The sequence below is a fragment of the Eriocheir sinensis genome, chromosome 41 (assembly GCF_024679095.1).
Source record: "Eriocheir sinensis breed Jianghai 21 chromosome 41, ASM2467909v1, whole genome shotgun sequence".
NCBI lineage: Eukaryota > Metazoa > Arthropoda > Malacostraca > Decapoda > Varunidae > Eriocheir > Eriocheir sinensis.
This window is the reverse complement of record NC_066549.1, coordinates 7,452,744-7,465,196: the sequence shown is the minus strand read 5'-3', so window position 1 is coordinate 7,465,196 and position 12,453 is coordinate 7,452,744. Positions and strand designations below refer to the sequence as shown.

The 12,453-nt window shown below is 38.9% G+C and overlaps 1 protein-coding gene across 3 annotated transcripts in view; it reads left to right on the top strand.

The window, feature by feature from the left end:
* Window positions 1–12,453, top strand: part of LOC127009603 (carnitine O-palmitoyltransferase 1, liver isoform-like) — a 33,164-nt gene that overhangs the window by 7,598 nt on the left and 13,113 nt on the right. For all 3 annotated transcript variants that reach the window (XM_050882819.1, XM_050882818.1, XM_050882820.1), the window contains exons 2-11: window positions 1,118–1,290; window positions 2,712–2,866; window positions 3,174–3,283; window positions 3,615–3,781; window positions 6,958–7,058; window positions 7,774–7,996; window positions 9,058–9,257; window positions 10,603–10,754; window positions 11,493–11,653; window positions 11,979–12,004. In XM_050882819.1, coding sequence (XP_050738776.1) covers window positions 1,150–1,290; window positions 2,712–2,866; window positions 3,174–3,283; window positions 3,615–3,781; window positions 6,958–7,058; window positions 7,774–7,996; window positions 9,058–9,257; window positions 10,603–10,754; window positions 11,493–11,653; window positions 11,979–12,004 — 1,436 coding nt within the window. In that variant the 5' untranslated portion in view covers window positions 1,118–1,149. The remainder of the gene's footprint in view (window positions 1–1,117; window positions 1,291–2,711; window positions 2,867–3,173; window positions 3,284–3,614; window positions 3,782–6,957; window positions 7,059–7,773; window positions 7,997–9,057; window positions 9,258–10,602; window positions 10,755–11,492; window positions 11,654–11,978; window positions 12,005–12,453) is intronic.

Here is a 12,453-nt window from a genome sequence, read left to right as displayed (position 1 = left end):
GGATGTAGAGAAAAGCCATTGTTCTGCAGTGGACCGATAGTGTCAAATGATGATGAATGAATGGATTGTGTGTGTATGCATAAAATGTAGCAAAAAAAGTTCCATTAAAAAGTACAAAATATGCAAACTGAAGTAAATGAAGTTAGTACTGAATTGCCTTACAGAAACCTTTGTATGTTGGTAACTAATGATAACTAAGGACCTGTATGGACTCAGTTATGACAGCAACAGTTCAACACATAGATTAAATTATATTATTTGTCCTCTGGCCAACTATTATGTTAGGCAACAGTCATGTTAGGCCTTCAAAGAAATCTAAAAGTTTCATTCTTAACCTCCTCTGTCATGTGTAGGTACAGTACTCAACTAATGTTTTTAGTGTGTGTGTATTTACCTAGTTATAATTTTACAGGGCCTAGGCTTACGCTCGTGTGCTCCCGTTTCCATATCTGTACTTGTCCAGTTTTTCCTTAAAGTTGTGCACACTCTTCGCCGATACTACTTCCTCACGTAGGCTGTTCCAAACCTCTTATGTTTCTTTGCGGGAAGCTATATTTTTTTATGTCTCAAGCATCTTCCTTTTCTCAATTTTTTACTGTGTCCTCGTGTGTTGCTTGTGTTTCTTACTTCTCTTAATAGCAACTCCTCGTTGTCTACTTCCATTTTATTCCATAATTTGTAAATTAGTATTAGGTCTCCCCTTTCTCTTCTTTGTTCCAATGTTGGCAGGTCCATTTCCTTTAACCTTTCTTCATATGACAATCCTTCCAGTTCTGGAACCATCTTCGTTGCCATCCTTTGTATTCTTTCTATTTTTTTCACATGTTTCTTCTTATGGGGAGACCACACAGTTTCTGCATATTCCAACTTTAGTCTAATCATAGTGGTAATCATCTTTTTCGTCATATCTTTATCCAAGTAATGGAATGCTATTCCTATATTTTTTTTTTCTCTCTCTCTCTCTCTCTCTCTCTCTCTCTCTCTCTCTCTCTTTCTCTTTCTCTTTCTCTCTCTTCTCACTCTCTCACTCTCTCTCTCTCTCTCTGTCAGACAGACAGTCTCATTTTTACCTACTTATATACACATTTATAGTGACCAGTGTCTTTCCTTGGTGCAGCACAGTGAGTGGGGCGGGCAGCAGCACCAGGGATGGCGGAGGCTCACTCAGCGGTGGCATTCTCCTTTGCCATCACCCACGAGGGCGTGCATGTCAACTATGACCGGGAGGTTCTGCATGTCATCTTCTACTCTGGCCTTCGCTCATGGCGCCGAAACCTCCGCCGCTTTGTGGTATGTTGATATTTTGCTCCATGCAGCTTATTAATACACATGTGAGAAACTTGAAGAGGTTTAGACTGTCACAGAAACTTGAAGAGGTTTACACTATCACACAAACTTGAAGAGGTTTACACTATCACACAAACTTGAAGAGGTTTACACTATCACACAAACTTGAAGAGGTTTACACTATCACACAAACTTGAAGAGGTTTACACTATCACACAAACTTGAAGAGGTTTCCACTATCACACAAACTTGAAGAGGTTTCCACTATCACACAAACTTGAAGAGGTTTCCACTATCACACAAACTTGAAGAGGTTTCCACTATCACACAAACTTGAAGAGGTTTCCACTATCACACAAACTTGAAGAGGTTTACACTATCACACAAACTTGAAGAGGTTTACACTATCACACAAACTTGAAGAGGTTTACACTATCACAGAAACTTGAAGAGGTTTACACTATCACACAAACTTGAAGAGGTTTACACTCACAGAAACTTGAAGAGGTTTACACTATCACACAAACTTGAAGAGGTTTAGACTCGCAGGTGAAGTGTCACACGTGGATATTGAGGGAAAGTAGAGTGGACAATTATAAGTTGACATTGATGAAAGGCAAAGTGGATGGACAGTGAGTGACGTCAGACTTTTGGAAAGGCAGTTATGAGTCAGTTAAACTATTAAATGTTAGCAGCTACTTTTTATTGCTACCCAGTGCATTTTATGTTGAATAGATAGATGAAAACATGTGACCTCATAGTGAAATGATAATGTTAAGGATTATTGCAGAAAAAGAACATAACCTGAATAAAGTTGTTGGTCATGAGTCTTTTGGATGACATTGTAATGACATGTCCAAGTCTTTGATAACTGTTCCATGAAGTAGATGTCTTCTTTTCATGTGCAGAGGATACCGAGACCTTTTGGATATTTACATACTGTAGATGTACAGTGTAGCAGGTACTTGATTGTAATGACTGCTAAATATTAGAAGCAGCTGCTAAACTGGTGTCTCTCAACACATGGAATAATAATGCATTGTTTCCAGCCCCTTAGTAATTTCTCTTTTCCTATCATTTAGGTCACATTTTGTTCCTGTTTTATGCTATTTGATCACTAACTCAGGTACTGGGTAACGTTAGTATATAATAGAATTCCAAGAAACACTTAAGCAGTGATGAATGGGAACAGTAGCTTAATTGATGACTGTTACACTGAGTTTGTTCAGTGTAACAGTACAAGTGTCAGCTGAAGGCTCATTTTGATGAGCATGCCCTTAGCTCAATGCAGTAATGTTCACTACACACAAGGTCTATATGTAACCACTTAAGCACCAGCACCTGAGTTTGGTAATGTCTTCCCTGTTGTAGGTAACTTTCCATCTTGAACACAAAACCCTTCCTCAACTGTAGTAAGTTCACAGAACAATGTGCGGTGTGGTGTCTTCCCCGCCTCCCTCACCTCAATGGCCCTCACAGTGGGAGGCTACAATGCTCTCTACCTCACCCGGGACACTTATGCCTCTGGATATGACATCTCCCTGGGTCTGGTTGATCGCCTCAGACCATTCATCAAATTGTGAGTAGCAATGTCCATGTCATGAGGACTCCTCCATAGCCCTCCTAGCCAGCATGCTTTCAGTAATACAATGTTCATCATGCTTAGTTATCCTATGTAGTGTTGAAGTACTGAATTTTACATTTGAACATTATTGATCTGCAAACTTGTTCCATATGACAGGGAAGTTAAGTAAAAGTGGTAAAATATGAAGCAAAAATTCTCCTTGCTCCTGAAATTCCAACTTTGTATATTCTAAATGGGTATTAGCAAATTTTACCTCTTTATTTTGTTTGTTTTTAATACTTTTGTCTTTGTGGTGGTGTAGGGAAGAGCAAGCTCAGACTGTGGCCTGCTGCTCCATTATTGCATGCGGCTGCTGGATTGGTGCTTCAATGCTCATGAAGTACACTCTCAGATTTCTCTACATGTACAAAGGTGAGGCTTTATAGATACAGAATTACATTTGAGTGGCCATATATTATGCTTATATTGCTTATTTTTGGGGGTGCGTCCAGTATTTGTTGAAGCATCGAAATCCATGTGATATGTTTTGACTTATGCTTGAAGAATGTGATTTTCTACCAATTTGTGATGTACAGGAAGTGAACTGTGATTTTGGGTTCCTGTGTGAGTGCATGTACATATGTGTTTGTTTGTGTGTGTGTGTGTGTGTGTGTGTGTGTGTATATGGAGTGTGTGAGAGACAAAGAGAGAGAGAATTATAACTTTCCCATGCTGGTTGTCTTTATGGTTGCTGTGCTTTCAGGGTGGATGTATGAGTCCCGTGGCAAGGGCGGCAGCATGAGCTTCCTCACCAAGCTCTGGATCGTGACGGTCAAACTGCTCACCAGGTTCTCTCGGCCCATGTTGTATTCCTACCAGGGTGCCCTGCCCCGCCTCCCCCTGCCGGCCCTCAGCCAGACCATGTCCAGGGTAAGGCTGCTCACTGTGCATTTAGATGAAGTAGTAGGTGCATTTCCATTAGTGATGATGCAACTTTGTGCATTGGAAGAATGTATGGTGTATATCATGGGTCAGTCTTGTTGTAATTATTTTAACCTTATTTCCACCTAAACAGTGATTATATTTACTAGCCTTCTATGTTAAAATCTCAAGATGTATTGGATTTATTTGATTTTATCTAGATTTATTGAGGTCCTTAGATTTAGTGACAGTTCCTGCTTTAAAAAGTATTTGCCATGCATCTTCAAGAGCTGTAGTTCAGGGGGCTTCTTTAGTGGAAGAACTTGTGCATTGTTTTAATATCAATAAGTAATAGGGTATAAAGTTTGGAGGATAATAGAAATTTCATGAATTTATGAAAGATACTGTAGCGCCGGGCTATTCAGGACAGCCGGGGTAATACGGGACAAATTTCTGACAGCGCTTTAAACATCTTTAGCGGCTAAGGTTCTTCAATTTTTCCAAATCTAAAATATAGGTAGTAAATTTCAACCTTTTTGTTATATATTTGTCTACCCTCCAAAAATGAAAATGGTTCTTTTGAACACTGAAAATATTCAGATCTTTTTTTTTTTTTACCATGTTTTCAAAGTTGGTCCTGCTAAGGTCTGTGGAGTAAAAACTATACAGCTGATCATTACGTATTATACAGTATTGAATGTAGAATTTACCTGACAACATCCCATTATAAGAATAAAAAAAATTACTCCACGGACAACAAAATGGCGACCATATCCGCAACCCGGGATAATTTAGGACAACACCCTGGGGTAACACGGGACAGTTGACAAAAGTTGCCAAACAATGTACAGTTATCTCTCACCATATCACCGTTCACTTATCGCGGTCTCACTGTATCGCGGATTTTTAAATTGTAAATATCTCTTTTCGTGTTGCGGATTTTTCGCTATATCGCAGGATTTTGTGGTATGGAGGTACGTATTTTAATATATTTATTATTTTAATTATTTTGCAGCAAAAGAAGCATTTTCTAGCCTAAAAAAATAAAAAAAATATCAGAATTAAAAATAATTATTAGAACATATTTGAAGAATATTAAATCTAAATAAAATAAGTACAAAGTGTACAGGAGATGAGTAGACACAGACTTGCACGTATGGAAGACGCAGCTACGGTATGGCTGCTTTCTCTCTCTCTCTCTCTCTCTCTCTCTCTCTCTCTCTCTCTCTCTCTCTCTCTCTCTCTCTCTCTCTCTCTCTCTCTCTCTCTCTCTCTCTCTCTCTCTCTCTCTTTTTTTTGTATTGTATTGTAGGTAAGCTACTTGAGGGCATAATTAGAGACAAAATTGTGAGTTACCTTGAAAGCCACTCATTAATTGGGGACTCACAACATGGCTTCCGAAACAAAAGATCCTGCCTATCAAATCTATTAACCTTTTATAACGACCTCTTCACTGTTTATGACGTAACCAAATCACTGGACGTAGTCTATCTTGATTTCCAGAAAGCGTTTGATAAAGTCCCGCATCATAAATTACTTTACAAATTAAAGCAAATAGGTATTGACGGTCAGGTAAACCAATGGATCGCGAATTGGTTGAGCAACAGACAACAAAGAGTAGTGATTGACGGATTTAACTCAGAGTGGGCGCCGGTCACTAGTGGCGTCCCTCAGGGCTCGGTTCTTGGCCCAGTGCTCTTCATTATTTACATCGACGTGGATGTTGGACTCAATAACCGCATTAGTAAATTTGCAGACGACACAAAGATTGGTAACTCGGTTCTCACTGGCGAAGACAGGCAAAGCCTCAAGAGGATTTGCACAAAATTTCAACAGTCGGATAGATGGGAGATGCCCTTTAACGTAGACAAGTGCCAGGTCCTTCAAGTTGGAACGAGGAATAAGAAGTTTGATTACGAAATGCGACGTTAAACTCAAAAGCGTTCAATGCTTCTAGGACTTAGGGTTCAAAATCACTACAAAAATCAAATTCTAACAGAAATTCATCGATTCAGAAAATAAAGCTAACTAAATGTTGTGATTCATTAAAATAAAATATTTATTCAATAATAAATATTTAATACTCCGCTCTACAACAGTTTAGTCAGACCCCACTTGGAATATGCGGTACAGTTTTGGTCTCCCCACCATGCAAAGGATATTGCTAAATTAGAAGGTGTTCAGCGTCAGACAAATTATCCCTTCCTTGCAACAAATCCTCTGAGAAAGGCTTTCTACCCTTAACATGTTCTCTCTTGAGAAACGTCGCCTCCGAGGAAAACTGATCGAATGTTTTAAAATACTTAATGGTTTCACGAATGTAGACAGATCAACATTGTTTAAGATCGATGACACTTTGCGCACGAGGAACAATGGCGTAAAACTCAGATGTAGACAAGTAAATTCAGACTGCACCAAATTTTTCTTCACCAACGTTGTAGTGCGAGAATGGAATAAGCTCCCATCATCAGTGGTCCAGTGTAACACGATTGACTCCTTCATAAATAAGCTCGACCGTCACTTCCTTCAACTTAATATCAACTAGAGTAGAAATGCAACGTTTTGGAGTCTTCTGATTAATGTAAAATCACTTAGGTTTAAGGACAGACCACCAAGTCTGGACCATGGGGTCTGTGTGGTCTGATTTTCTATGTAAATCTATGTAAATCTCTCTCTCTCTCTCTCTCTCTCTCTCTCTCTCTTCCCCCCCCCCTTGGCTCCATCTAAAGCATCTAAAGTACCAATTGAAATACAAATAAATAAATAAATAAAATTGAAATTAAAAACAACCAATTTTGTGAACAATTTATTGTTATGCATCATCAACAACATGTGAGTACCATTAAATTGTTTTGTAGCATGTTTTTATAGTTTTTTTTGTAAGTGTCCCTAATATCCCCAGATGGCTATTTTTAAATCTTTCAAAAATACTGGATAACCACTAAATTTCTTTCATGCACACCAAGAGATAGCCCTTACAAAACCTACAAAATGAGCCAAAACATGATCCCAAAATGCTCAATGGTAAGAAGTTATTAACAAAAACTCGCAAAATCGTCCCAAATAGCCGCGCGCTACAGTAGTTGACTTTAGAATTAATAATCTGTCTGAACTTTGTAAACGAATGCTTAAGAAAAGTAAGTTTTGTCAAAGTGAGGTGATATTGGTAATTCACGGCTCCACAGTACCTGCGCAGTGTGAGGCCTCTGATGGATGACGAGAACTACTCCCGCACGGAGGGCTTGGTCAAGAACTTCCAGAATGGTATTGGCAAAAAGCTGCAGAGGTGAGTGGTGGAGGTGTTCTGGTTTGGTCTCTGTGGCTTTGTGGTGAAAAACTCATGCATGTAAATATTTTGTCAGCAGCTAGAGTTTACCAAAAGAGACCACAAAACTAATGTCTATGTGCAACATTTCTTTTGGCCCATTAAAAAGATTATCAATATTCAAAATCTTAAGATTTAAAGGAAAAAACAAATCAGTACAATGGGTAACTAAAGCATGTTACAGTAACTAGCTAATTACACATAGTGACATTTTTGCTTTTCTTGTAAATTATATTATTATGTATTATGTAAATTATATTTATTCTTTTCCAGTCCAATAAAAACAAAGTCAACTGCATTTGTCATTCACACTAAGACTTCAATGTGGTCATCACTGATTGTTTCACTCAACTCAATCTCAACTACATGTAATTAGCTAGTAATTGTAACATGCATTATTGTAACAAGATAATTTATTTGAAAAGGATCTATGTGCCAAAGTTAAATGATTGAGTGGCATGAAGAAGTATTTTCAAGGTGATGTTGATGTCATTTTGACAATGGTGACTTTGAAAATAAAAATCATTACTGGCATTTGATTGATCTTGAAATAGCAACATAGGTCTATTGCTATTCCTGGCCAACACCTGAAAGACTAGAGTGGAAGACATTTGTTAAGTAGATGAAAAATGAATTAAATCTTGTGAAGAAGATATTTTCTTTCTTTGCATGACAGGTACTTATTGCTGAAGTCTTGGTGGTCTACCAATTATGTTACGGATTGGTGGGAAGAGTTTGTGTACCTGCGAGGAAGATCTCCCCTCATGGTCAATTCCAACTTTTATGGAACAGACGCCATTCTGTTGCACCCCACACACCTCCAGGCAGCTCGGGCAGGGAATGTGACACACGCTGCCTTCCTCTTCCGTCGCCTCGTGGACAACCAAACACTGGAGCCGGTGAGGAAGGCCTGTTCAGTGAACCCAACCTAACAGGGTATTTGAGCTATAGGTGGATATTTCAAGACAATTTCATTGTGTCAGAACCTGTGGGATCCTACATAAACTGAGCAGTGATAGTTGACAAAAGAGTAAATCATTATGATTTGCCCACCGATTATCTTACCCCTAAAGGACCGGGGGTGGCTGTATTTTTGGTACCGTTGGGACCGTCCTTTCCGCGCTAAACCCCGAAAATTGCCTGTATTCACACACACACACTACGCTTAACCTACATTGCACGAGTGAATAAGATAGATTTTGTACTAACTAACAAGTCTTCCTCTCTAATGATGCCATCCAGAAGTTGAATAAGAGAGAATTTTGGGGTGAACGCACCATGTGTCCGATCTGCCTCACTGGCTATGTCTCGGGAGTAAAGAAAACAGGTGCTCCGCATTCTCTTTACGCAAGATATACCATAATATACGCTCTTTCCACACTATACAGCCCCTCTTGTGTGTGGCTAGCGGACCTTTCCATCTTGTTTATGCCCTACAGTGAAGAGTGAGACCCATTATAGCCTAGTTTGTGCAGTAGATATGGTAAAAATAATAATCACACTTATTACAATCTAGTATTTTATTTTATTTTTCTCTATTTATAATCAAGAACAAGATAAAAAAATAAGAAATAATAAGAAAAAGAACAAAAGCGTGTCAGTGTCATGTCACTCATGGCGTTGAGGTGACCGGGTGGTGGGGAGCGGTCAGGGAATCGGACATGTCCAAATCACTGTCAGTGCTTTCTTACATGATAAGAGCGTGGGAGAGACTGAAAGAGCAGAGATAAGCGCTGCGAGTGGCTTGCGGGCATTGTTGCCATCGAGTGTACCATGAAAAAGGCGAAAAGTAGCTAAATTTAGCGTAAAAATAGGAAATCTGTTATAACCGCCTCCAGCCCTTCCCCGGTAAATGGCTGTAGCCGCCTCCGGTCCTTTAGGGGTTAATGAATATTCCATCCTCTTAAGATAAAGGAAGGCTGTTATAAATGTTCTTGTCATAAATGTTTCTCTTTTCTAGATAATGGCTCAAGCCTTGGTGCCACTGTGTTCCTACCAGTACGAGCGCACCTTCAACACCATTCGCATCCCAGGCATGCAGACAGACAAAATTGTTCACTTCAGCGACTCTACACACATTGTGGTGTACAATGCTGGCCGCTACTTCAAGATGCCCTGCTACTACAAGGGCAAGCTGCTCAACCCCAAGGAACTCCAAATGTTAGTGCTTGTGTGTGTGTGTTTGTATTTACCTAGTTGTGGTATATGGGAGAGGAGCTACGCTTGTGCTGTTCCGCCTCTTTATCTACTTTGATCCAACTTGGCTTTAAATTCATGAATCATCTTTGTGTGAACCACATCTTTTTGCAGGTCGTTCCAGGCCTCCACTACTGCGGAAAGATGTTCTCTTTGTCTTCTACAGGCTTCCTTTTTCAGTGGACAGTCTCTCTTCTTTGACTGCTGCTTTTCTTTTTTACTTACTTGAGAAATTTGGCTGTGCGAGAAAAGGTGGATGTGATGATAATGACAGTCGGCTTTTATCCATGTCTTGCATTTTGATTGTATTTCATTACTTTGCCATGATAAATTAAATAATTTTGAGTTTCATATTTATTGTATATTTGGACTATAATTTCTATGTTAAAGTCATGTTAAATAAGGTCTGGAGGCATCTTGTTGTTTAACCCGTAGTGTACCGCCCTATGTGATATAAAAGTGGCCCCCAGCACCGCACCGGGAGTAAAATTTTTTATTGGCTAAATCCCTTTGAAATTACCCCAGTAACAAGGAAAATAAATTCATTCCACTCGCCATCACCCATAAGTGCTCTGCAGCTACCCCAGTCTGCTCGTGGCCCACCCTTGTGCGTAGGAAAATGGTTCCGTAATTCAATACTTGGTAACCATGATAGAGTGTGTGTCTGTGTATGTGTGTGTGACTGGCTCAAGGTCACTACTTGGCTGACCTCACTATGATTATTGAACATTTTCACTTTGTTTCGGACTTGACTTTCGTTGGGTTTCCCTTCGTTCCCAAACGCGTCTGACACATCAACGGTACTCTTCGGGTTAATATGATTTTTATATGTATCTCATCCTCCTACATCATACTCATTATTAAATGATTTTAGATTCCTGTTAGCCTCTATTGTTGTGGCGTTGCCATTATTATCTGGAAAGATTATTAGAACTATTATTAACTAGCCTTTATTTGTTTGATTGTTTCAGACATTTAAAGAAAAATGTGAGTTGCAGCCTTCATATGAATTTCCATAATCAACTGTGCTTTAGTCCTTTCAGAAAAAATCATCTCTTGATTTTCAATTTCATTTCCCAGGCACAGAAAACCTCTTTGATGATGTGGTCATTATTACTGTTAGGGCCATGGGTAGAGGTGTTTGTATAGTGTATATATGATGCTGTATTCAAGCCTCAGAATGCAAAATTATTTCTTGGGCTTACATTTTGTCCCTTAGTCTATGTGGTGTGAGAAATAGAGCTTAAAATTGATGATGATTTTTTTCTACTTTACTGTAAAATTTATAATTATTTTTCTTTAATTGCAGGCAGTTCGAAAGGATCCTTGCAGATGAAAGTGTTCCGGAGAAGGGCGAGGCCACTCTTGGGGCGCTGACGGCCGGAGAGCGCACACCATGGGCCGAGGCGCGCACCAAATTCTTCAACAAAGGCATCAACTTTGCCTCTCTGAAGGACATTGGTAAGAAAAAGAGGATGTTTTAGACATTACAGAAGTTCTTATACAGTGGGGATGTATTCCAGGAAAACCTAACTTACAGCAAATTGTCATATCCTTGATACTGCACTTGGGTTCAATGAAGACTAATTTGCATCACAGTTAAGTCATGTGTGTTAAAAAAAAAAAATTGTCCCGTACAAACTATACTTTTATGAGGAAGATTCCCACATGTACTATGTATTACCATATTTTCATTCATTTACTGCACATTTCTTCCCCCCAAATATTGCTCAAAATCACTCTGCACTTAGTTGCTCAAAGGTCATTGTTGGGGGTAGGCCCGCCAGTTGATGTGGCTGCTACCTTCACACTCCTTTGCCATACATTCTTTTGATCCTAAAAGCTTGTATTTTTGTAGTAGCAAACATGACATCAATTTTTACACTTCAGTTTATGAAAATTTGGTAGCTTTGATGCAGGGCAATAAGATTAACATCTAGTTGCATTTTTAGCATCCTAAATAGACACAGCATGAATGAATTGCCAAAAGTGACCCTAGTTTTTAAAAATTTGTCAACAAATAGCAATGCTTCTTTTATTTCAAAATAAGGGATGGCAATATAAAGGGGGTCGAGAGAAAAAATTGAACCCCATCATTCTTTCGTATTGTGGCCATGTTTTTAACGAGTAAGTTTTATGGGAGTTGCTTCTGTGCCTTGGCACGTCACTGTTATATGTGTTGCTGTTGTAATTTCACAGAAAAGGCTGCCTTTGTGGTTGTGCTGGAGGATGACGAGTATGATTATGACCCCGAGGATCCCACACAGCTGGACCGCTTTGGCCGTGCTATGCTGCATGGCAAGGGTTATGACCGCTGGTATGACAAGTCTTTCAACGTGATTGTCATGAAGAATGGACGGGTGAGTCTCATAATTTGGTAATGCAAAGAACACCAGAAGTAAGGATGTGTCATCATGTTCAATTGCATGTGTGAAGAGGAACTAAAATGTTGAAGATGGTTATGAGTCCCTTCTAAACTATTGTTTACTCTGAACACTAATTGAAATGGTAAGATTTGACAATTTTTTTTACTCCCTACTCTGGCTGTTTGAGAAACAGGTTTTATGATTATAGCAAATAAAAATAAATGTAAGCATTCACAGTAAGCCTACAAGTATCTTCTTTTATTGTTTTACTTTATTGAATCAGTTGTAGAATAATGAATTTGCCATATTTCCATTTCAGATTGGTTTTAATGCAGAACACAGCTGGTAAGTAAATCTCAATAATCCTTCAGCTTTGGTAGTTTTTAGTTTTGATCGCTGCTTTACTCTTGTATTAAGGTTATAAGTAACATTTTCATTAGGAAAGTTTCCATCATTCAAAGTGTTTCACAAGAATTTCTTAGTGCAATAAGTAAATTATTGTTCAAAATGTTGCAGTTCCAACACACAAAGAAAAATTATGATTTCTGGTATTGTATTTGGAACATTTATCTGGAATTCCCCTAACAGGAGCTGCTGAAAGTGTGTGAAGGTAAGAGTGTGCACACACACACATACACACACACACACACACACACACACACACACACACACACACACACAGAAGCAACTACTGTAAGGCAGACTTTGTTAGCATGAGAACTTTTTTTGAAATTGCAAATTGGAGTGGACTGTACAAAGCCAAGAGTACACAGGACAAATGGGAAGAGTTTTTA